Below are 23,767 nucleotides of genomic sequence, written 5' to 3' on the forward strand. Positions count from 1 at the left end.
TAAATGAATTCACATGTTTGCTTTATGCTAAGGTGTTTTGCATGGAAATTGTGATATTTTTTACTTAACCATGTTGTCTTTCCCATTGATCCATGCTAGCTTTCAGTGGAAATTGTTTTACTTGCTGCAGAAGTGATTTCACATGGTTCTCGTAAGTCAAAGTATGTAGTATGATGTTCTACATGTTGTCATGGTATTTTAAACATGATGCCATGCTATTTCAAGAGATGGCTGAGTTGTTTTAAATCTTAGTCGAGCTATTCTAGACCTTGGCCAAGCTATGTATGCTGTTGGCTGAGCTATTTTGTGTATAGCCAAGTTGTTGTTAGATTATGCCGAGTTGTGTAAATTGCTACCACGATATTTTAGGGTCGTGCCTAGTTGTTTAAGTTGTTACCATGATGTTTTGGGCTTCGTCAAGTTGTATTTTATGTTTCTATGCTACTCTATGATATTTCCATATTGTTCTGTATGTTGCCATGCTATTTTATTATATTGTCATGTTGTGGTATTACATTTCCAAGCTTCTTACCGAGTTGTTTAAACATGATGCCATGTGTTATTGCTATGCCAAGTTGTTTTGCATGAATCTAGGTTATTTAATTTGTTGCCATGTTGTCGTTGGTGTTTGTCGAGTTGCTTGAATGTACTGGCATGATGTTTTTATGTGTTATCATGATGCATATGTATAGTTCTAGGTGTGAAAATGTGTGTTGTTGAGTATGGGTGAAAGACATAATTGTTGAGTATTACTATAGTGATGATAATACAATATGATAATTTCATGGAGGAGGTTGAAATGCGTGAAATGTAATGATTGATTGGGCACTGTGAGTGAGTATGACTTTGGTATATGTTCATTAACTCTTGTTGGTTAACTCACTCTTGTTTGTTTGTATTTGTGTGATCATCGTATAACTCGTTTTATTATATGAGAGCATATGATATTACAAGTGATATTGAAGTTGTTTAAAGCAAGAAGTCAGCTAGAAAACTTTTGGGATTTTGAAATATATCATGGAACAATGTTATTAATGAGTTGCATTTTCAACCGCTTTTTTGTTATAAAGATTTTGAATTCACTCATTAGTGATGGTATCAAATGTAATTTTCCTCAATAAATGAATATTTTGAAAAAATAAAAGAGTGACACTCCGAGAAAGGTGATACACCTTTGATATTTAAGGAAACTCGGTTTGCAAAGAAATTAAAATTAGTTTCTAAATGTACTAATATGTTTGATGAGAAGAAAAATTATAATACTAATCCTAAATGTACTAATATGCTTGATGAGAAGGAAAATTATAATACTGATCAGTCAAACTATAAGAAATCTGATAGAGTAGGTCAAAGAAAATTAATATTAAATTCTTCAAAAAGACTTCTAAAAATTGAGTTTTAGAAACCTCTTTTAGAACGTGAGAAGGTTGATTAATGATTAATTTTTTAAAAAGCTAAAGAATGTCTGTTTTAGGTATATAAAGTTGAAAATTTAAAATGATTTTTGTGAGTAAATAATTGATGCATTTTTAATCGTCAATAATTTTTACATGCTTTTTTGTAATTATATGTGTTTACAATATAATTTGATCATGATATCTCTCATGTCTTTCTTTTTTTCTTTCCTTTTTTTCTAATAATATTTTCATGTTGATTTCGGTTTTCGTTTCTCTCCAAAACTCTGATCATATGTTTTTTTAAACGTGTGAATCTTCCCTGCTCTCTTCACCACCCAGCACCTCCGTCCCCGCCTCATCTCGTTCTCCATCACTATGTCCCCCCTTTTGTTCTCCTTCCTCTCACTCACGCTCCCATTGATGTGGTGAGTGAAGCACTAAAGTAAGTGTTCGTTCCTAATCCATTTTGTTCATAGGCTCATTCGCAGATCGGCTAAGATGAGTTCGCTTATTGTACCACCTTGTGCCAAAACCCTTTTCAAGACACTTTTCGGGTTACGATCCTTCTTCTTGCACTTTAGAAAATCCAAGTTCTCAGAGTGGCACCGGATCCCAATGTGCTTCCGTGATGCCATCAACACCGACGACGATGGGATTGGATTTCCCGAGGCATCTACCGCGCTCGCCATGTGCTGTTCGATACTTGTTAGCCACAACAAAAAAGAGAAAACGCAATTCGATCAGTGTCGTTAAGTTCCTGAAAAAACGAAAGTAAATTACTGAGAAAATGGGGGCAAAGAGAAAATGGAGAACGGAAAGATATTTACGACATTGCCCTTACCCGTGGTTGTTGGAAAGCGGTGGTTCTGGTAAGGAAAGTTTCCCATATCCTGCAAAATCCACAAATTTTATTTACCTAATACTAGTGTTACTCATCCGCGTTGGAAAACACAGAAAAGAAAAATATTTTTATACACGAAATTTCAGTTTTAGTTACAGAGTCAACAACAAAACATATTCATAAGAAATTTTGAATTATCCCTTGACACTTATTTTCAGTGGAATCTAATGCAGATTCTTCCATTGCATGCACAACAATCACCATATTCTAGTTGTTTCAAATTCAGAGAAACAAAGTGAAACTTCTCAGTTTCACTACTGCCAGAAGCTCGTGCCTCTGCCTTTGAAAACTCAAGTTCAACAAAGTAAACCAAAATCGAAAACATGGTTTTTTTTATCAATGCTGTTTTGATTACTTTCCTTTGTTTTATACATTCAATTGAAAATGAAGCTTAAGAGTTGCTGCATTGTGACCTAAATAAAGGTCACAGTTCAAATCTTTGAAAAAGGTTCTCTGTTTGTGTGGGATAAGGATGTGTATATCTACTTTATTCAAACCATAGTTAGTGGTAGCATCATAAAAATTACTCAGTTGATGTCTAAGCTATTTATGAATTTTGAAAGTAGGTTCTTACAGTAAAAAAAGACTCAATAATTTGTCACTTTAAAGTTGGTGTCCCAATAATAACTTATTTTACTCTCATGAACGTTGGAAATAAAACCATCCACCAAGCAAATCCATCATCATCCATTAAACTCAAAACCCAACCCAAATTCAACAACAGAAAAAAAAAGAGCTTTTTTCCCTAAACCAGACAGTAAAACCAAAAGGGAAAGAACCTTGATTCTGAAATACTGCTTCCATAGTGCTAGTTGCGCTTAATAAGGATGAGGTGGCGAGACAAAGAAGAGAGAAAGAAGGCGAAAAGGAAATTAAAACTAGAAAAAGCGGATGAACAGGTCTGAGTTGGAGGCTTCTTCATTCTTTCAAGAGGAACCAAACAAAAAGAAAAACACAGTTTAATTTGGTGAGTCTTTCTTCAAACATAACGACTGCGTCTTTCATCATCATTAAAAATAAAACCAAATCATTAATACGTCAATTGATGTTCATAAGAATCAGACGAGATGTTGGAGATATATGAAGAGAGAGAGTATCCGTAGATGTGTAGGGCTGTGATGAAACGCCTAGTCATGTGGCAGAGTGCTAGAGAAAGACGAGATGTTGGGATGCATGAGAGAGAGAGTAAATTTTAATTAGTGTCAAATCTCAATTTATTTAAATTTTTTAATTTTATTAAAAATTAATTAAATAAATATTCATTTATCAGTTTTGAAAAAATATTTATAATTGCTAACATTCTAATTTTGTAATTTCATTCTTTAATAAGTAAAAATTTAACGTTACAAATTTTATGTAAAATGAGCTCCGTTTTTCATTTTATTTGCTTATTTATTTATTTATTATGTTGGTTTTAATCTTAAAAAAGTCCCACTTTTAGTCTATATTAACACTTTCTCTCAGCATATGGTTAATAAAACCATATATTAAATGGTAAGCTATATAAAAAACAAACTCTATAAGTCTACATCCATCGTTATTACTAAATTCCACGGTTAACTTTTTTATTATTTAATTATAATCCATATTTACCTTGATAAAAACTAACATAAAATTATTTGATATTTGTTATATGAATTGTAAAATATTGGTTATATACATTTAAAAAAAATTGAAATTTCACCTTAAAACAATAACTTAAGAGACTAAAGTGGGATTTTTTCAAGATTAATAACGACATAATAAATAAATATTTAAGAAAATAAAATGACAAAAAAGAAAACAAATATTAATTAGAAGATGAATAAAGAAATGATGAACTTCATTCAGTAAAGTACTAGTTTCATAGTATGATAGAAACACAAAAAATAAAATTAATGAAAACATGGTGGTCTTATTATGTACGTATTTTGTATCTTTATTTCTTGTAACATAAAAAACCAGCATGGAATGATCTAATCTTCACCACTACATTTCATGATTCTGTGACATACAAAATCTCTGTGGAATGAGTCATGCACTGAGAAAGCATAGTGAGTTTTCCACAAAAAAGAATGCTTTTGTACACACACTATGTTTACACAAATATTCCCTAATCTACCAAGTGGGAAGAAAAATCCATCAACTATGACTCTTGTTCATGCTTTTAAAATGACTCCTAGCCATGACAATCTCATGAACAGATCTTGAACATAAGTTGATGGCTGTTAAGGAACTCTATACAGGTTGTTCTCATGAACACTAATGACAACACTCCGCAACTCAGGAAAGATGGAAATAAGTAGAAGTTCAAGTATTGCATAAGCAAGTTGCTTCACACATATAGAAGACTACAATGAAATAGGATGCAACAATTGTCAGTTCAGAAGAAACATAAATTGTGACTAGAAAAAATGACACAAACAGAAGAAAGAGTCAACACATCAATGGAAAAGAACTTTAACCTGAGTAAAGTAATATATATCACTGGCACAACGTTTGTACTGCTTCTGACCAATTAAGCCAACTAAAGCTGCTGGAGCTCCATCTGAAAAAATGGAGGCAGCTATTATCAAAGTCTAGGTTAAGGAAAATGTTTACTTCAAATTTAAAGGTTACAAGGACCAGTAATAGAAAATAGAAAATAGAGGCATAGCAAATAAAAGTGTAGAGAATAGATGAAAAGACCAATGTTTATATTATGGTATGGCATCTTTCCTACAACCTTTCCTCCCACAGGTTCATAAAGTATGAATACTGCACTAGATAATGAATTTCAACTAATTAGTAATGCTTCACCATTACCTTATTCCTCTTACATATTTTGATGGTTGGAGAAACGGTACTTCTCATTCATCAGTAGCACTTTCAAATGACAAAAAACTATACTAGTGGCCTGAAAACTCTTTTATTATATAAATAAAATGATATATATATATATATATATATATATATATATATATATATATATATGTGTGTGTGTGTGTGTGTGTGTGTGTTTATGTTGTAATTAGAGGAAAATCTTCTTAATTAAGAAAATATCGTTAGAATCTTCTAGTTTATTTTTCAGTATATTATTTTTCTTATTTCCTTATTTTTGAAAGAATAGATTGTTACAAATAGGAGTAAGGAAAATGTAATAGGTATGAATGACAATAATAAAATAATTCTCCTTTTCAAGTGTTTACTTCATAGAAATTCAAAATTTTCATTTAATAAATTGGAAGAAAATATTTTGGTCATACCAAGAAGAACTAACAAACCATAATAGAGAAAGAAAATTAACAAATAAGTAAAAGATTAAAACCAAAAGATAGAAAATAAAAACTAAAAGAAAAGATAAAATAATTTTTTGTTTAGAGAAGAGTTCCTAGAATGCTAATATTAGGATTCCAAGTGTAACTTAGTGTCCTACATTAAAGAATACTTTTAAATTCATTCATTGTCTTAAGGTTTTGGATTAGAAGTAATGTCTTGGTCTCTCTTATATGTAACGCTGTTGACGGAATTTTTTTGTTCAAAGACACAGTAAAGTTAATCTCAAATTAACAAAAATGGAATCATAATTTTTGGAAGTTGGTATCTTTTGAGTACTACATAATCAAAGCTTCTAAATTCCTTTAGGATAAAGATATAAAAGAGAGAAATTTAAATAAAGTTCAAAAGAGAAAGAATATTCACCAATCCATTTATATGAACTACTTTACGATGCCAAAGAAAATACAACTAACCAAAGAGAAGTTTCTTCAAATCACTTGCTCTACGAATAGCCTCAAGCTGTAGCTCAAAAGATCCTGACTGTGATTTGGTCATCTTGCTTCCGCCAGATTCACTTATGCTTGGTAAAGGCTTTTGATCATATGCACTGCCACCAATGAACACCTGAGGGGTCTGTATTCTTAAAAAAAATGTACCACCAGGCCAGAGGATCTGCAAACATTTTGCAGACAACAAGAAACATTAGCACAACCTATTGACTACTACTTTATAATTTTTCCTTTTGGTCTGTAAACAAAATAATGGGCCTAGGATACTAAGCTAATAGGTTAGACAGATTTACAGAATTTTCCCCCCTTCTGTTTTTTTTATTTTACTTTTATATCAGAAATTATTGAAATAAAACTATAAAAGGAGGATAAGATTACACAAAAAGTCAAAATTAAAAGAGCACAAAACAAAAACTGCAAAAACAAGAGCAAACAATGACTTTAATCCAAAAAAAGCTTTCCAATCTTGCATGTCTACTAGAAACCACCTATATTCGAAGTAGAAATTGTTTGATGAATATTTGGTTTGCTCTCAACTTGAAGCAGTTTCATTTGATTAGTTTTTAGAACTTTAGAGGGAGTAAATAAAGTATAGCTAGCGTTACGTATCTTATGCACTGCTCTGATTTCTTTAGCTAGGTCCAAATTTCAGAATTTTAAGTGCAACTGTTGTCCTTTTTCTTGTATGGTACAATATTATCTCTATGGCTTCTCGGTCGAGTTGAAGACAAATTTTTGTCAACTATCTATTAACAAACAGCCACTAAAACAATACAGTACTTTAGATGTGCATATCGAATTGAGGATTGCTTGGTTGGGTGTGATCTAGTTATTTTGCATAGAAGCACTCTAGGTAAGCATACAATGTCCCAACAAAGTGTTTAAAAATTTGGATCAATTCTTACATCTTGGACCCACCGAATCCCTTGGGCAATGGTGTCCTCTCTGCGAAGCCAATGAATCTCACTTAGGATCCAATCATCAATAGCATCTTCCATCACCACCTGTAATATCTGTTTTGAAATCCAAAAGACCTGTCTTCTGCATCAACAGAAAGGGCAACTAGAAGTAGTAACCTAGCATCCTGGAAATTAATCAACAGCATCACCGCAGTTCATATATTTCTCAGTAAAATCCAATCAACCAAAATTTGGAATCTAATTACTGGTTATAAGACTTGAAGGAGTACACGTGTTAGGTTTCTTGGTGACAAGGAACCTAAATACTTTTTCAGATTAAGAATCACGACACTGAAATTACACCAGCAAGGTAGTAAATGTTTTATTTGAAATGAAAAACAGAAACATTCAACTACATTCAAGGGAAGAAATTCCCTTATACACAGTACAGAACCTGTCTGAAACAAAATACTCAACACACTCCCTAGACATGTTTTCCCCCCTTAAGAGATAACTCACAGTAGGTGTTATAACTCCCAAAGATCAAGAAGATCTTTGATAGCATCTCAAAATTATAAGAAAATAATTTCTCTCTTATTCAGTTTCATTACATACATATGATATATATGCATAATCGATTGGATAATTTAGGAAACAAGCACAACCTAATCTAGGAAACAAATCCCTAGAGATTGTGGGATTGATATGCTAGTAATAAAATCAAGATATGGTCAATATACAAAGTGAAAACCAATAAGAATAAAATCTAAAACTTCCTAAAATTTCTTGATAGAATGAAGTCTAAAACTCAGTAAACTTTAACTTGAGGGGAGTGTTAGAATATATGAAGATATCCAAAATATCTTGGTCATATGTTAAATTTTTCTTTTGGATTAGTTTCCATATTTTGTTAGATTATTGTTAGTATAAATAAGGATTTGTGCTTGAGGATCATTAAAAGTCTCTATTCTGTCCCTCAATTCTTAAATCTAAGTTCAACATCTCCAAACATGCAAAGTTCCATATCTTAAATAACTCACAAAGTAGAAAAAACACATTAAGCACAAAACCATTCGAAGATTCTACTAATTTCATAAAATTAAAAAAGCTTTTAGGTAATATACAAACAATAACAGTCACCTTGGAAATATAGGAAGACCAGAAAGATTACTATACCTTAACCAGCCTCTTTTCTTAAGCTGAAATACATTGTCAACCAAATTCAAAATAGGGACAGTCACATTAGGTGGGGTCCACTGCAAAAATGGTTAATATTACGAAGGTTAATATTGTCTTCCAAACCAACAAACGGAAAGGTTAAATTGATCCAGTGGCTGTACTTTTTGAAAATATCCAAATGGGTCTCATGAAGTTTGTAATTAGGCCATTATAGTTTCAAAATTTTCTAATTCAGTCCTTATTGCCAGAGCACCCTTATATTGTGTTAGTGAAGGATGAATTCATGAATTCAAATTAAAAGACTGAACTTATGCTAATCTAATAATTTTTCCTCTTTTAACTTATAACAACTATATAAAAACTCTTCATATTCTTCTAATTTCAAAAAACAAATTAATTGGATGCTTCAAGTTGGAAAACTAGTAACCATGGGGCCTTGATTGAAGAATTTTGATATTATAGGGATCAATTAAGCAATCTAAATAATGAGCATTCAAAAACCTTTCAATGTAGGAATGTATCTGCATATTCTCTATAATGAGTATAGGGTCCAATCCGACAAGTTTATTTAACAAAAAGAAAGTAATCATCAAAGAATGGATGTCAAGATCCTGTTTGGCAGAGTCACAAGACTTTTGTCTTGCTTTGTTCTGGTTCACAAAAAACGGTTCCTTCCTTTAGAACAATGTAGGGCTCCCAAATATTTTCTCAGAGCACACAATTGTTTGACCACAGTTATCATCTTTATTTAACAATAAAAAATTATTGGAAATAGCATCCTATATAAAGATTCTATAGGAAAATTGTCTTAATTATGGACATCCCTAACCCACCATATTTACAGCATCTTTAGAGATTACGAAAACTGAAACCTCAATGGTGGGTGGTGGTTTCGTCCCATATCCACTAGGGATGTGGCTTAAACAGAACTTTTAAAGTTTGGGATGTTCTCACTTTAAAAGTTGGTTCGATGGGGTTAAGTTAAATTTTAAAACACTTTCTAAGATGTTATCAAAGTTTATCCTAGGTTCATTGTTGAGTCATTAGCATTTGCCAAATCCACGCTAGGTAACCCTGGTGTCATGAGGAGTGATGGAAAGTTGTTTCAATTGCAAAAACCCCTAACCCACCTTATTTGCAACCTTAAGTTGGCCTAAATAAAGTTTATAAAGCTTGGGAAGTTCTCACCTTAAAAATTGGTTGTGGGATTGAACTAGGCTCCACCACTACTTTCTAAGAGATTCCGTAAAAAAATAGGCTTATTGAAGTTCAAAAACTTGAGAGGGTATGCAAAAACTAAGATGCTAGATAGTGGTTGCTCTTAGGATATAAGGAGAAGGAGAAATTAGTTAAGATAGATGTAATATTAATGGGTTAGTTAGTTAATTAGTTAGTTAGTGGGACAGTTGGTACAAGTAGAGGTAGGAGGATAGGAGAAATTTAAATTGGTTCTCTTTAGAAATTGAGCATTGGCTCTTTGGGTGAAAGGATAAATCCTTAGTGAAGGGGAAACCCTTGGGGGTAAGAATGTTGTACTATTTCTTGTTCTTTTAATTTGTTTCCTTTCTCATTTCAATTATTGGTTCCTAACAAATTGGTATATCCTGCGAATCTTTGGGGAAGAGTCGTTGATACAGATAATTTGGGCAAAGGGGAAGCTGCTAGTGTTTGTGGAGGTAGATCCAATTGGGAGGATTGCTAGGCCAAAAAATTGAGAAACAAGAAATTCATTCATTTCGTAAGTTGTAATATGCATTCCCAAGCATGGAGGATGTGACAATTCGTTGGTTGGTTATTAGTGCCAAGAGAACCCAAATTCCAATCAGGAATCATTTTCCACATATTTGATCAGAAAATCGGGAGATATCTATGGTAGCCACATCTTTGAAAGATTGACTACCTTGAAGCAAGAGCAAGCTGAGATGGAACTTGAATCGAGACTTTGATGGTGTTCTTGAAAGAGAGTACATTTCAAAGCTAAAACACATGTTGCTCAAGACATTGAATGAAGAGGGTGATTAATATTTGACCAAGCAATACAAAAATAGAATGAAGGGAATTGGGTCAAAATGTATTGAAGCAAAGGCTAGTTCTTGGGCAAGAAATGCAGAAGTAACCACCTTTAATAGAAGCATAGAAGGGGGAACTGATTCAAAGATCAGCAGTTTTGAGTATGATGGTGGTTAATTACAATTCTTCAATTCACAAAGTAGAAGTAAAGAAGGTTCAGTAATCAAGAATCACACTCTTGTGGTGGAGAAGAAAGCAAAAACAATGAAGCAAAATTAGCAAGGAAAACAAATATTACGATGAAAGCAAAAACTGATTTTTTTTTCTTCCTCCTGTATTATTGGAAGGAGGAGTCATTCTCCTTCTTTTTCCCTTAAAGGAAGATAAAGACCAACACTAGTACAGTAATGTTGTACAGTTTTCACTATAATCATTAATCTAAAGGTTACCCCCCAACTTTACCATGTAGGCATGACCCCAAAGAGAATAAGCAGCAAATGCATAACTTAAACATGCATCAAAAAGTAACCGCAAACCAAATATCTCAATCAACAAGTGTGATATGCAAAACAAAAAGAAGATCAAATCCAGCTGACTACAGACCTCTGGTGGAACTCCAACTGGATCCTCCATATTATCAGGAATTGGATTGAAAGTTGTAGCTGAAACATCCTTTCCAACCTTAGCTTCCATTGCTACATCATGTTTTCTATCTAGATCCAAGTTAGTACATTCATTACCATGGTTTGTTAGCAGTTGTGAATCTTCCTTTAAGCTAAATTCATTGTCAGAATTCGACTCATTATCTTCTGCTTCTTTATCAATATTTTCATGACCAAAATTAACTTCCTTTTCACCTTCCTCATTATCAGAGCTTAACACGGACTCTGCAGTAGTCTGCCTTGGAACACTTTTATCCATCTCATCCATGCTCCAGGACATGTTTTGATTGGTCGACGTGGAAGAAATTTCAGTAGTAGGGGATGATGAACCAACAACTTTTCGAATTAAACCATCTGAAACACCTTTAAACTGCCGTACAATATCATCCACAGCATCATCTACATTGACTGCCAGTATAAAAAGATTGAGCATTATGGCAGGAACTCATTTACTAATAACAGAAAAAACTGGAATAAAGCTTGTAAGAATATGTAAAATTCCTTAATTAAACAGAAACAGAAAAAAAAGATAGAAACACCAGTAGATCGTTACTGGTTAACTAACCTCCCTTTCCAAAGGGCCAAAAACCTAGAGACATTTTCTTGCTTAATTACTACTAGCTGTTCCTCACATTTACATCACTCCGCAAATCAATTTTCTTCCCTCTCCTCATTTGCAATTGTAACATAAGCATTCATTTATACAGGACTTGAGTATGTCCCATTTTGTTCTCTTATGTCCTTACCTGCAAGTGCTAATTCTCTATTTCTCATCCTCTAACTAGTAGATAGGGGTGCAATAAATCATGGGGCACAAGAAAAATAAAACAGAACACAGAAGAAAAATCTATACATGGAAAAACCTTTACTAATAACAATTAAGTTCAACAACTTATGCTTAAATGTTGGTGTTAGATATTTCCGATTCAGTTTATTATATTTCTGTTATTAAAGTTATTAGATGTAACTGTCAGAAAATAAGACTTTTTTAGATACTCTAAGATCTTTCTTTTTTCTTGTTTGTTAAGTCTTGTTACCTTGAAATTAATTATGAACCATGTTTTGTGTGAAAGTTGGTTGTTTAGACAGTGGTTAGGAGAGAATGAATGGTAGCATTTATTTCTTGCAAATTTACATCTCTCTTATGAATTAATGAGAAACATTTTGTAACACATAAGCTACTGCACTCAGAATATTGAAAAAGATTCTGTCTCCCTTCTTCCATCGTCTATCTTCACAAGAAAAACTCTTTTCTCTGTTTTCTATCTGGTTTTACAACCTTTATGTTTTTTTTTTCTAATTTCATAACATGGTATCAAGAGCCCATTGATTTTTGATGGGCTGTGCGGGAATGGAAACCCGTGGGAAAGTCGTACACAAACCAGAAAAGAAAAAACACACACGAAAGGATGGCATCAAGCAGCAGTTCTTTACCTCCACATCCTATTTTTGTAGGAGAAAATTATGATTTGAGGGATGCAAAAATGAGAACTTTTTTGAGAGCTCAAACTCACTGGGAAATGGTGGAAAATGGAACTAATCCAGCTCCTTTACCAGACAACCCAACAGTGGCTCAAATAAGATTCCATGGTGAAGTTGCAAATAAGATTCCATGTTTAATTGTGATCCAACTGTGCCTAAGTGACTATAGCTTGTTAAGTTAAATGTACTGAAAAGAAAAAGGATACAGTGAGACCAAGTGTATCTTGGGAGTATACTTAATACTCCCCCACATTATCAGCCATGGTAAGTCTTAGAGTGTATGTGAGAGGAGACCATGCTAATCTATCACTACTTCTACAACTAAAAGAGGTAAAATTAACAATTCTGATTCTTCATTGATAATAGTGGAACGATGCAACATATATATAACAAATGCATACCTTCAAACAGATTCCTAACAAACTTTATTCTACCAAAATGCGATATTACCTATTGAAAGACAGAAGAAAAAGGATATTAATTCTCTCTATTGGGCCTCAAATAGTAGATAATTTGTTACACATTTCAAGGAGAAGAATAAGGATAGACGAAATAAACTTTTCCAAAAACTAAAAGTAACTTATGCAAAAGTTAAAAATGATCTCTTATAAAAGTTAAATCGAGGTAACTTCCATAAATTAACTTATGTAGTGTCAGATTTCATCATAAAACTAATTGACACCAAGCAAGGTTGCTCACTCCAACAAATGAGGTAGCCGATGTGAGATTTCTCAACATGCACAAAATAATTTTAGCCTATAGAGAAACTTATTTCATTTTTCCTTTTTATTTCTCTCCAAGAAGTGTTTATGAAGACCTATTCCAAACAGACCCTTAGTCAAGATATTAGCATATTGGACAAAAGCAGTAGCATGAAATAATATACCTAGCACTTAAACAAATATGTAAAAAGTCCTAAATGTTTTATCGATATATACCTGCCAGGGTCCTCATCATTGAAGAAGATTTCCCAAAGGAGTAGTTCTTCAAGTGAAAAAAAGGAAAGAAAAAGGTGCTTAGATTACCATTTTCCACATCTTTATGGACCATAAGAAAATGATATAATGGTCCTTATCTAATGTTACGATGAGAAATACGAAGCAGATACAAACCTTTGAGGAAACACTCAAAAAGTCCCACACCTCATGTTGTTCAGCAATATTAGCTATTGATAGGAGATCCTGAAGTAAGACAGTATATTTGATGTAAAGATATAGATGTTAAGAAAACACATCAAATAATATTGAGGATTGTAGAAAGTGACTCAAAATACCTGGAGATATTTATCAAACTGAATGCAACGCTGATAGACAAATGCATCGTCTATGCTTGAGGAAAATATCCTTTTAGGAGGCAAATGTAGCAAATAATTGGGAATATCTTTTAGATGTCGATGCAATCGCTCAAAATTCCTGTATCTGAAATCACCTAAAAAATGTTCAGTGATGTTGAAGCACAAATATAAACAAGGAACAAAGCAATTTTGGAACTATCACATGTATTCCCTAATTTAAAAGGTCGGTTTAAACTTCAAAATAGGGAAAGAGATGGTTTAACAAAAAATCATTGAGTGTTCCTAATATACTACTGTATGGTTAAAACATTAAACCCAAACATTACAATTTACAACCAGTATAAACCCAAGTAAATCTGTCTGAAATCATCCAAATTCAAACAAACATAACTTGTGCGCTCCGATAAATGAATGAAAGTAAAACCTCTACCTTCTTCTAACAAACCAAGTTTTCTCTACACCATCAGTCACTGCAATTGAATATACAGCAAAAGAAGTGGATCCTAGTTTCTCAAAATATGCTCCCATAACCTGTAGTGTGCAAGTAGACAACAATCAAACTAAATAAAAGCATCCACAGAAAAATATCCCATCTACCACGGCTTGAATCCCTTCGAATTTGTAAGAGTGAGCGTTATATAGGTTCTGAGTTGACTTACATTTTACATAGCATAAATCAAAAGTTGCAACAATATCGAACAAATGTGCATACCCGGCACCGAAGCTTTGGAAGAAAATGTCCGTCTCTTCTCATAACCATTTCAGAACCACTCTTTCCCCTATATCCCTCACCATGTTTCTCGGATTCAGGGTTGTGGACCTCTGACCTTGGGGAGCTTACCTTAAGAAGAGGTTGATTTCCCAGGAGAGAAGCACTGTTGGATCTCTTTAGATCTTTAAATTTTTTAGAAGGGATATCCCTGATATCCTTCCCCTCATCAACATGATGGTCTACTTCAGAACAGAGTTCCTTGTCAGGATCTGGTGAAGACTCTGACCTATTTGTGCCTACAACATTTAGGTGTGGATCTGAACCCACATAATGCATTGCACACATTCCTTCTGGAATTGCATCAATAGCAGGACACTTCACAGAAGGGTCCTGAGAGCCGGTTTTGGTACTTTTATGCTGTTTTCGTCTATAATTCCTTCCTCTTGCCCACATGTTCTCCAGATTCTCAGGCATAAGAACTTCAGTTCTTCTCTGAGTTGCAGCCTCCAGCATTTGTGCCCAATCAGCAGAGGCTGTCTGATTATCATGTCCACCCCCAGTACCAGAATGGCCATGATTATGAGTTGTATTGGCTGAATGTTCACAGACCCCCATCCAATTTATACCATCATCATTAAGGACAAGTAGAAGGGATTCAATCAGCTCATTGATATACCTGATCATTAAGAGAAATGCATTTTTAATGGAAATTGGAATAAATTAGTTAAATGTCATTGAAATTTCAGTTTTAAATAACCAGTGACAGGTTTTTCTTTTAATCAAAAGAAGTAGTGCTATTGCATCACTATACAGGTTGCAATCCTAGCCAAGATAGCAGTGCAACCTGTACAATCATATGCAGTATTCTTAATACAATAAAAGAAGTGCAAAAGTGAGGAGACAAAACCAAAACCCACTAAGACAATCTGTAATGTGGGAAACCACATCTATCTTTACAAAAATCAGAGACAATACAAAGAGGCACTGTACAATACTTGTGCATTAAAATGTTTTCAATTGATTACACTAGATAGCGCCTAATATCTTTTTTTCTTGGATTAATAGACAATATATTTTAGGCTTTTAATTAGATATTAAACTAGCCAACTTGAGAGTTTAACAAAGGTAACATGTACTTTCATTCACTCTCGGTCTCCCAAACAAACAAAACCACATTTGAAAGGCGGGACATATTTTATTCATCAAAGAGGGCCCTCCAAAATAGTAAATATTAGTTAAAATTTATGTTGTACACAATGGTATTATTAAACATATAAATTTTCCATACATATGATCTGCACATATTATTATCATACTATAGTTGATAATTGATCATAGTTGACTTGTTTTAAGTCAGTTTTTTGTATTCTGTACAGCAGTGTATGCTTTACTATACTTTTCTTTCTTTTATATGTACAGCTGTAAGTTCCTGTTAGTATTAACAGAAACCTGACTTTTATAAATAGCTATCATGTACATATTTCAAACTGTTCAGAAATCAATAAATAGTTTCTTTCATTGCTCATATTCTCTCTTTTCTCTCAGCTCAAGTTATCTAAGGTCACATCCATTTTAATTATGCTATTAGATACTTGCTGTGCTGGTCACTTGTTAAGTTGTATACATGTAAATCCTTGTGTCAACATATCTACATTTGTTAAGTTATTCACATTAATTTAGACATTTCTCTTTGATACAACAATTGTGTAAGATGACTGATAGGACACCCAAATCTATTATTTCAAAAAGGACGCACAATTATTAGATGGGATCATGGGCACAACACATTATATTCTTCTTCTTATGCATACTTAAAGAGCGATTTTTCAACCCAACTCTTACTACCCTATAGTCCATAATATATCCTCTCGGTCATGATCTTCAAATTTTTTGACTAGCTACTGCCAGGACGTACCAATAACACATACTTCGATCTACTCTTTCTTATTTCAACCTTGAAACTTATCAACCGATAGCCAGAACAAAACCATGGTAGGAACTATGAAGGTTTTTCATGTCCCATATATATCAAGTCTGATCAGAAACCTCACCCCTAAAAACAGACAAACTTTAAGAATTTCAGATTAAATATTGGCAAAGGAAACTCTTCAACAGGTTATGAATTGTTAAGGTCCACCTCCCTGACAAGAAAGACTTAAAGGAAGTGAAATTTAAGACAGAATTCAACTTACGCAGGGCTTGCCAAGTTCATGATCGGTTGCAATATCAAACAAGTTAAAAGTTCCCGAGCTATACATCGAATGACAGGACATTGAACTTCTCGTTTTCTCAGTACCGTAGCTAATAATCCACTCGTTAGCCTCTGGAGAACCTAAAGAAAGAAAAATCTCATCAAATGAGGTATGAGATGTAATTTGCGAAAGTAAAAATTAGACAACATCTAGACACTCCACCCACACCTTGTACTCACTCTCTGGAGATATTAGAGCTGGATGAAGCTCCTTAGAATTCAACAGATGAAACTTCAATCTTTCATCCCTCTCCTCAGAAGATAAGGTTAACATGACATCAACACCGATAGCATCTTGATTTCTTCTGAAAAGGTCTATATGATCCCCTACTAAATCAACTATGTCCCTACAATTATAAATGACAAATAACACAACCAGTGATTTTGTTTATTTAAAGAGGGGTAAAGAGGGGACCGAATAATAAAAGAGGGGTAAATCATGTACCTCATGAGCAAGTCAACAAGGTTTATCTCTTTAACCCTCACTGACACTTCAGAAATAGCGTCCATGATTAAGTCTCGTATCAGCTCAGGAAACTCCATATCTGGAGTAAGGTCTGAATACCACATATTTATCACGAAATCCTTCAAAATCAGATCAATGAAATCATTCAAGGCAGCCTCCACAACAGGAGAGTCAATCTTCTTCCATTTGGGAGGGGGAGGTGAAGAAGAGAGTCGTTCATCATTCAGAGGCAGCTGATTTTTCTCCAAATGAGATAAATAAGTTTGTAATCTTGGTGGCTGAACCTTCCAACGGAATTCCACCTTGTTCAAAAGAATGCGCAGAGCAGCAACAAACAGAATGGACATGGGAAGATTCATCCACATAGATTTACTTGTATCTGTGATGAGCAAACAATTACAACAACAAATAAATAAAAACTGGCAGTCTTAAGAACATAACCCCGATAATGAAATAACAAACATAGATAAAACAAGTACCGGATAAGAAAATGACAGGTATCAATCAAAGACTCTAAGTTTGCAGTTTTGAGGTAAAACTTCACTGGAAAAATGACAAAAATTAGATGCAATTCCACGAGTATTTTTAGTGTTGTTCTCTTATCAGAATAGAAGTTTTGCTTAAATAATCCGCATAATAAAAACTTCCCATTGAAGATCAGCATAACTTACCAAGTTCAAACTCAAATTCTGATTGAACTATCACACCAAAAGAACTTAATGGTATGCATGCATCTAAGTTTTTCTCCAAGAAAAATGACAAGTCTGAATCACCGTCTCTACATTTGAAATCTTAAGGCAAAACCCAGATGGGAAATGCCAAGTTTTCAACCGAAGACTCAAAATTTGGGGTCTTGAAGCAAACCATAGATAGAAAAGCAGCAGATACAACATCAAGGAATCATTGTTAATGTAAATAAAAGAACATGATGGAAATAGGAATAACTTACGAGTGAAGAAATAGGAAATGGCGAATATACAAAGAGCCCACCAGAGAAGACGGAGCTTGGCCTCTTCAATGAGATCATTGATGATGTCCATCATGGGTGTGGGCGTTAGAGGACCCATCGTGTTCCTTCTGTAACTAAAAGCGAACACCTTGCCACTTTCAAATATGGCATGGCAATTTCACAGCGACAACCTCGCTATCTTTGTTCGGTTTCAGTTTGTTGGCTATTTCTATATCAGCTTATACTAATAAGCTTGCCATAATAAATTATGGCTTTTTTATTAATTTAAATTTGAATTTAAATTTTGGAATTTATCTAGAGTATAATGAAATTCAATGGATTTCTCATTGTTGTTTTCTACACTATATAAACATCTATATCAGTCCTTTTCATTCCATAAGAAATGTCCTTTAGAAAAAAATCATTGTAATATTTGTTAGTGTAGAAAGAAATTTTAGGGTATACGTATACAAAAAGCAACCAATCTATTATTATCTTCCGTATAAAAAGCTTTCTTATTAATTTTTAATTTAAATCAAAAGTATAGAATTTAACTAAAGTATAATGAAATCGAATGTGTTTCTCATTCTACTTTCTATAAAATTCTATCATTACTCCTTCTTCACTATGAATATTATGAGATGCAAGAAATGCATCACCAAAATCTTTTAAAAAATTTGCAATTGAGGAGGTAAAACCAGGGATTCAGTAGCTGTGATAGTGCATCAGTCTTTTTATTTCATGTTTGTTGGATAAAATATTATATTTTTTTAATGACCTATTATTGGGAATGAACACTAATCTCCCAAACATCTTTTTTAGTTTGAGTTTCTAGTTTTTCTACTCCTTTTAAGTTTGAGTTTATGCTTTTTCTCTTTTTTTTTCCTTTTTCTACTTTTGTTTTCATTTAAATCTGATTCTTTTTCATCAAGGATGATGTGAAAACCTTTTTTCTGGTTGGTGAAAGTTATGTTGTTAATAAGACCGTTATGCATGGATTTCTTATCATGTGATGGTCTTTTGATATGATTTGTTTAGAAAATAGTTAGATTACTTCTAAATTTGAATATCTGAGAATAACGATACGAAACTCAGAAAAAAAAAACTCTAAAAAGAAAGAATTGAATAGAGTTTTTTAAAAAGTTCGTAAATATACGTTAAATACATCAAAGTCTTTAGGAAAATGTATATAAAAAAAATAAAACAAACTTGTTTTTATACGGGTTCACTCAATATGAAATATATCTAATTATTCTCTAAAAATTCTTAATGGATTCCACTAATATTTTCAAAGATTATGAATTTCACCGCTTTTGGTTTATTACTATCAATTTGAATATACGAGTTATTCACTCATGTTTCAACATTAATTAATAAATGTGTTTTGAAAAAACAAGTATAAACCAAAGTTCTCAAGGATAATATGTTTTCAATATAATGAAATATGTAGACTTGTAAAATCTTTTATTAAACAAAGAAAGCGTTAAGATATAAGTTAATGATCAATTCTTCTTCTTATATTCATCTAGTTCTCTTTATATAACCTTCTTTGAGAAAGATTTGTTGCTTAAAGAGAGTTAACTTCGAAGAAAGTATGTATCTTCAAATACGAAGTTAGGTGCTCGATAACATTAGAGCAATAATGTTTTTTACGAAGGTGACGTGTACGACTTCTGCATAGAAAAAAACATTAAAAAAACGTTCTAAGAATGTCTTTCTATCTCTTAACATTTTTTTGATGTTGTATAGACTTTTAAATAAAGTTTGGTGTTGTCATAGTATAAAAAGAGATAAAGTATCCCATATAAACAAGTAGTGTACTAAGTATTTAGGTATAAGTTTGTTATTTTAAGTATAACATAGTTTTTACAAGGTGTATCGTTTAATAAAAGATTAGATATAGGTCAAGCAAAAGTCGTGCCTATTGGGAAGAAGTTTGAAAGATAAAGCAAGTCCAGATGAAAAACAACCAAATGCTACTAAAGCAAATGGAGAGGTGTTCGAAGACCAAGGAAATGTTAAAAATGCTACGGAGAATAGCAACCTTGACAAAGGGAATAACAACATTCAAGCAAATGCAATCAGGGACATTTTTGTCTCCAACCCTGACGTTTACGGCGGCTCAGAAAGGCACAGTGAGACGAAGGCTTGAATAGGAGATACAGTGCTGGCGACGAAGCATGATGGTGAGAGAAACCTTGAAGGAAAAGATTGTGCCGATGTCGTCAACGACACCAATCGTGGCCACTGTTACATGACTATCCGTACCTATTTCGTTTAAAATATATATCCTCTGATTTTGCATTAGTCTTTATATATCTAATAGGGGTTATAGATAAAATGTAAGCTTGATTTTATTGGTAAGTTGGCAAATTTGCAGCGAAAATTAAGAAAGTAGACAAAAAGAGTTTTTTAAAAAAATTACAGCCTATGAGTAAGTTAATAATTAAGAGTAAAAATTAAGTAAACTTTCCTTGAAAGTTTTCATAATTATATTTTATATTTCTCTCTATATGAGTTCGTTAATTACTGTTTCTCTTTTATTTCAACGGTTATGCTACTTTTTAATTGGAATATATTCTTTTTTTCAACTTTGTTGCTAGATACTCTCTGGTTCCCTGAATGAAAATAATTTTAGTCTTCTAACAAAATTTCCAACTGGAAAACATTCTCAAATAAAGTATCATTTTCCCTCTCTAACTTATTCTCAAATTAATTACTTTATTCATAAAGTATTTATAATTTTTTTATAAGTTAATCTATTTATAGAAAAATAAATATGGTATTCTTTAAAACATAAAGTATTTATATTTGTTTATAAACTATATGAATAATAAAAATGTCACTAACAAATATGTTTAGTGAAACCAATACTCCTTGCCAAAGAGTTATACCATATATATACCTACATTTTTCTATAACCCTAATTAGGTATATAAGACAAATGCAACATTAGTATTAGTTTGTTGAAGAAGGACCAATTCAATGAGTTTATTATTATTATCTAAGCATCATCACAACGTACATGCTTTCTAAATATGCATGCAACGTTCAAAATTTGTGGTCATAGTTTAGAGAGAATCCATAGTATTCGGAAATAAAGCTAGAAAGAAGCTATGATTTTTCACAAACCTTGTTTTCTACATCTATATATATAATGCATTCTTCATTGATCTCATCATCAACCTTCAGCCTTGGGCCATCCAAGGGGGTCAGATATGGCTCACCGTTGTTCAAACAAGGCCCTTCTTTTCATTTTTCTTTCTCTTTTTTCAACCTTTTCAAGTGCTCAACTTCTTCCTGAAATCATCCACGTTGAGCCAATTTATTCAACTAATGTTGAAGATGACGCACTACTAGCCCCAGCCCCAGCACCCGAAATAGAATTCCGAAACGATGAACCCCTTACTCCACCACCAACTAGAAAAACAAATGAAAGACTGAAGAAGGCCTATGTTGCTTTTCAGGCATGGAAGAAGGCCATTCACTCCGACCCTTTGAACATCACCGGGAACTGGGTTGGTGAAGATGTTTGCTCTTACAATGGTGTGTATTGTGCTCCTGCCCTTGATGATCCCACCCTGAATGTGGTTGCTGGCATTGATCTGAACAATGCAGACATTGCTGGGAGCCTCCCAGAAGAATTGGGACACTTGGAAGATATTGCACTTTTCCACATTAACTCCAACAGATTCTGCGGTGTTATCCCAGAGAGCTTGCTGAATCTTACACTTGTGCATGAGTATGACATCAGCAACAATCGCTTTGTTGGTCGGTTTCCTTCTGTGGTCCTCACATGGCCGAACTTGAAGTACCTGGACCTCAGATTCAATGACTTTGAAGGACCCTTACCCCCAGAGCTTTTTGAGAAGGATCTTGATGCAATCTTTTTGAACAACAACCGTTTCTCATCCCTCATTCCAGACACCATAGGAAAATCCAACGCCTCGGTCATCACCTTTGCCTACAACAATTTCAAAGGCTGCATTCCGAGCTCTTTCGGAAACATGAAGAACTTGAACGAGATTGTGTTCGTAGGAAACAGCCTCGGAGGATGCTTCCCACAGGATGTTGGAAAGATGGAAAACCTGACGGTTTTGGATTTAAGCGACAATGGGTTTGAAGGGACTCTTCCTAACTTGTCAGGACTGAAGAAGGTCGAGGTGATAGACATTTCGCACAACAAGCTCAGTGGATATGTGTCTAACACTGTGTGCCAACTTCCTTCCTTGAAGAACTTCACATTCTCTCACAACTACTTCAATGGAGAAGCTCAGAGTTGCGTGCCTTCACCCAATTCGTTGGTGGCTATGGATGACTCATACAACTGTTTGTCTGGAAGGAAGGATCAGAAGTCATCCAAGAAGTGCTTGCCAGTGCTAACTCGCCCTGTGGATTGCAACAAGCACTGTGGAGAAGGCAAAGAGAATGGCCATAGCCCTAGCCATAGCCATAGCCATGCACCAAAGCCAACTCCATCTCCTAAACCTGAGACACCAAAGGTTGTACACTCTTCACCACCTGTACATTCACCACCACCACCACCACCAGTTCAATCTCCACCACCTCCAGTACACTCCCCACCACCTCCTCCAGTTCACTCTCCTCCACCTCCCGTTTCCTCACCACCTCCACCGGTACACTCCCCACCACCTCCTCCTGTTTCCTCTCCACCTCCACCGGTTCACTCCCCACCACCTCCTCCCGTCTCCTCTCCACCTCCACCGGTACACTCCCCACCACCTCCTCCTGTCTCCTCTCCACCTCCACCAGTTCACTCCCCACCACCTCCTCCCGTCTCCTCTCCACCTCCACCGGTACACTCCCCACCACCTCCTCCTGTCTCCTCTCCACCTCCACCGGTACACTCCCCACCACCTCCTCTCGTCTCCTCTCCACCTCCACCGGTACATTCCCCTCCACCTCCTCCTGTTCACTCCCCACCACCTCCCGTTTTCTCACCACCTCCTCCTCCCGTCTCCTCTCCACCTCCACCAGTACACTCCCCACCACCACCTCCTGTTTTCTCACCACCTCCTCCAGTTCACTCCCCACCACCACCACCAGTCAACTCTCCACCTCCACCAGTTTATTCCCCACCACCACCAACACCAGTTTCCTCCCCTCCACCACCAGTTGCCTCTCCACCACCACCAGTTCACTCTCCTCCTCCACCAGTTTCCTCCCCACCACCACCAGTGTACTCTCCTCCTCCACCAGTTTTCTCTCCCCCACCACCAGTTTCCTCTCCACCACCACCACCACCAGTGTACTCCCCACCACCACCAGTGTACTCCCCTCCTCCACCAGTTTTCTCTCCCCCACCACCAGTTTCCTCTCCACCCCCACCACCAGTTTCCTCTCCACCACCACCTGTGTACTCTCCACCACCGCCAGTGCACTCTCCTCCTCCACCAGTTTCCTCCCCACCACCACCAACACCAGTGTACTCACCACCACCACCAGTGTACTCCCCACCACCAGTTTACTCTCCTCCTCCTCCAGTCTCCTCACCACCACCACCACCAGTGTATTCCCCACCACCATCAAAATGGGACGATGTTTTCCTTCCACCACACTATGGCTCCTCATACAGTTCACCTCCTCCACCAACAATTGCTGGATACAACTAAAAGAGTTTGCAATGCCATTAACATATTTGTCCTTCTTTTTGCTATGGTTCCCAAGAGTCTTTGGTGAAAAACTGAACTTCTTGTCCTTGGATTCTGTGTAACCACTTAAGGGGTTCATCTCCACGAATTCTAATTCTATGAAATATTATGGGGCTTCATCTAATTCTGATGGCATCTTCTTATTCT

The 23,767-nt window shown here is 34.8% G+C and overlaps 2 protein-coding genes across 6 annotated transcripts; one reads left to right on the plus strand and one right to left on the minus strand.

Moving 5' to 3' along the window:
* Window positions 1–2,014: 2,014 nt before the first annotated feature.
* On the minus strand, window positions 2,015–17,367 carry LOC148202791 (uncharacterized). 5 transcript variants are annotated; one of them, XM_088110758.1, is made up of 15 exons: window positions 16,979–17,367; window positions 16,703–16,880; window positions 16,475–16,614; window positions 14,283–14,958; window positions 14,001–14,101; window positions 13,550–13,694; window positions 13,389–13,457; window positions 13,215–13,260; window positions 10,736–11,202; window positions 8,120–8,199; window positions 6,950–7,085; window positions 6,009–6,207; window positions 4,743–4,825; window positions 2,239–2,287; window positions 2,015–2,154 (listed from the first exon to the last, which is right to left on the minus strand). In XM_088110758.1, the coding sequence occupies exons 1-15, from the start codon at window positions 17,362–17,364 to the stop codon at window positions 2,147–2,149; spliced, it is 2,763 nt and encodes a 920-aa protein (XP_087966884.1). In that variant the 5' UTR covers window positions 17,365–17,367; the 3' UTR covers window positions 2,015–2,146. The 5 variants fall into 5 exon arrangements, with proteins under 5 accessions (XP_087966884.1, XP_087966883.1, XP_087966882.1 ...); XM_088110757.1 differs by lacking the exon at window positions 2,015–2,154 and having other exon boundaries at window positions 2,174–2,287; XM_088110756.1 differs by lacking the exons at window positions 2,015–2,154; window positions 2,239–2,287 and adding an exon at window positions 4,247–4,628.
* A 3,783-nt stretch (window positions 17,368–21,150) lies between these two features.
* On the plus strand, window positions 21,151–23,738 carry LOC124821162 (uncharacterized). Its single transcript, XM_047293022.2, has one exon. It carries the CDS (start codon window positions 21,167–21,169, stop codon window positions 23,579–23,581), a length of 2,415 nt encoding a protein of 804 aa, XP_047148978.2. The 5' UTR covers window positions 21,151–21,166; the 3' UTR covers window positions 23,582–23,738.
* Window positions 23,739–23,767: the final 29 nt, after the last annotated feature.

The sequence above is a fragment of the Vigna umbellata genome, chromosome 3 (genome assembly GCF_029865625.1).
Source record: "Vigna umbellata cultivar VRB3 chromosome 3, Vumbellata_1.0, whole genome shotgun sequence".
Lineage (NCBI taxonomy): Eukaryota > Viridiplantae > Streptophyta > Magnoliopsida > Fabales > Fabaceae > Vigna > Vigna umbellata.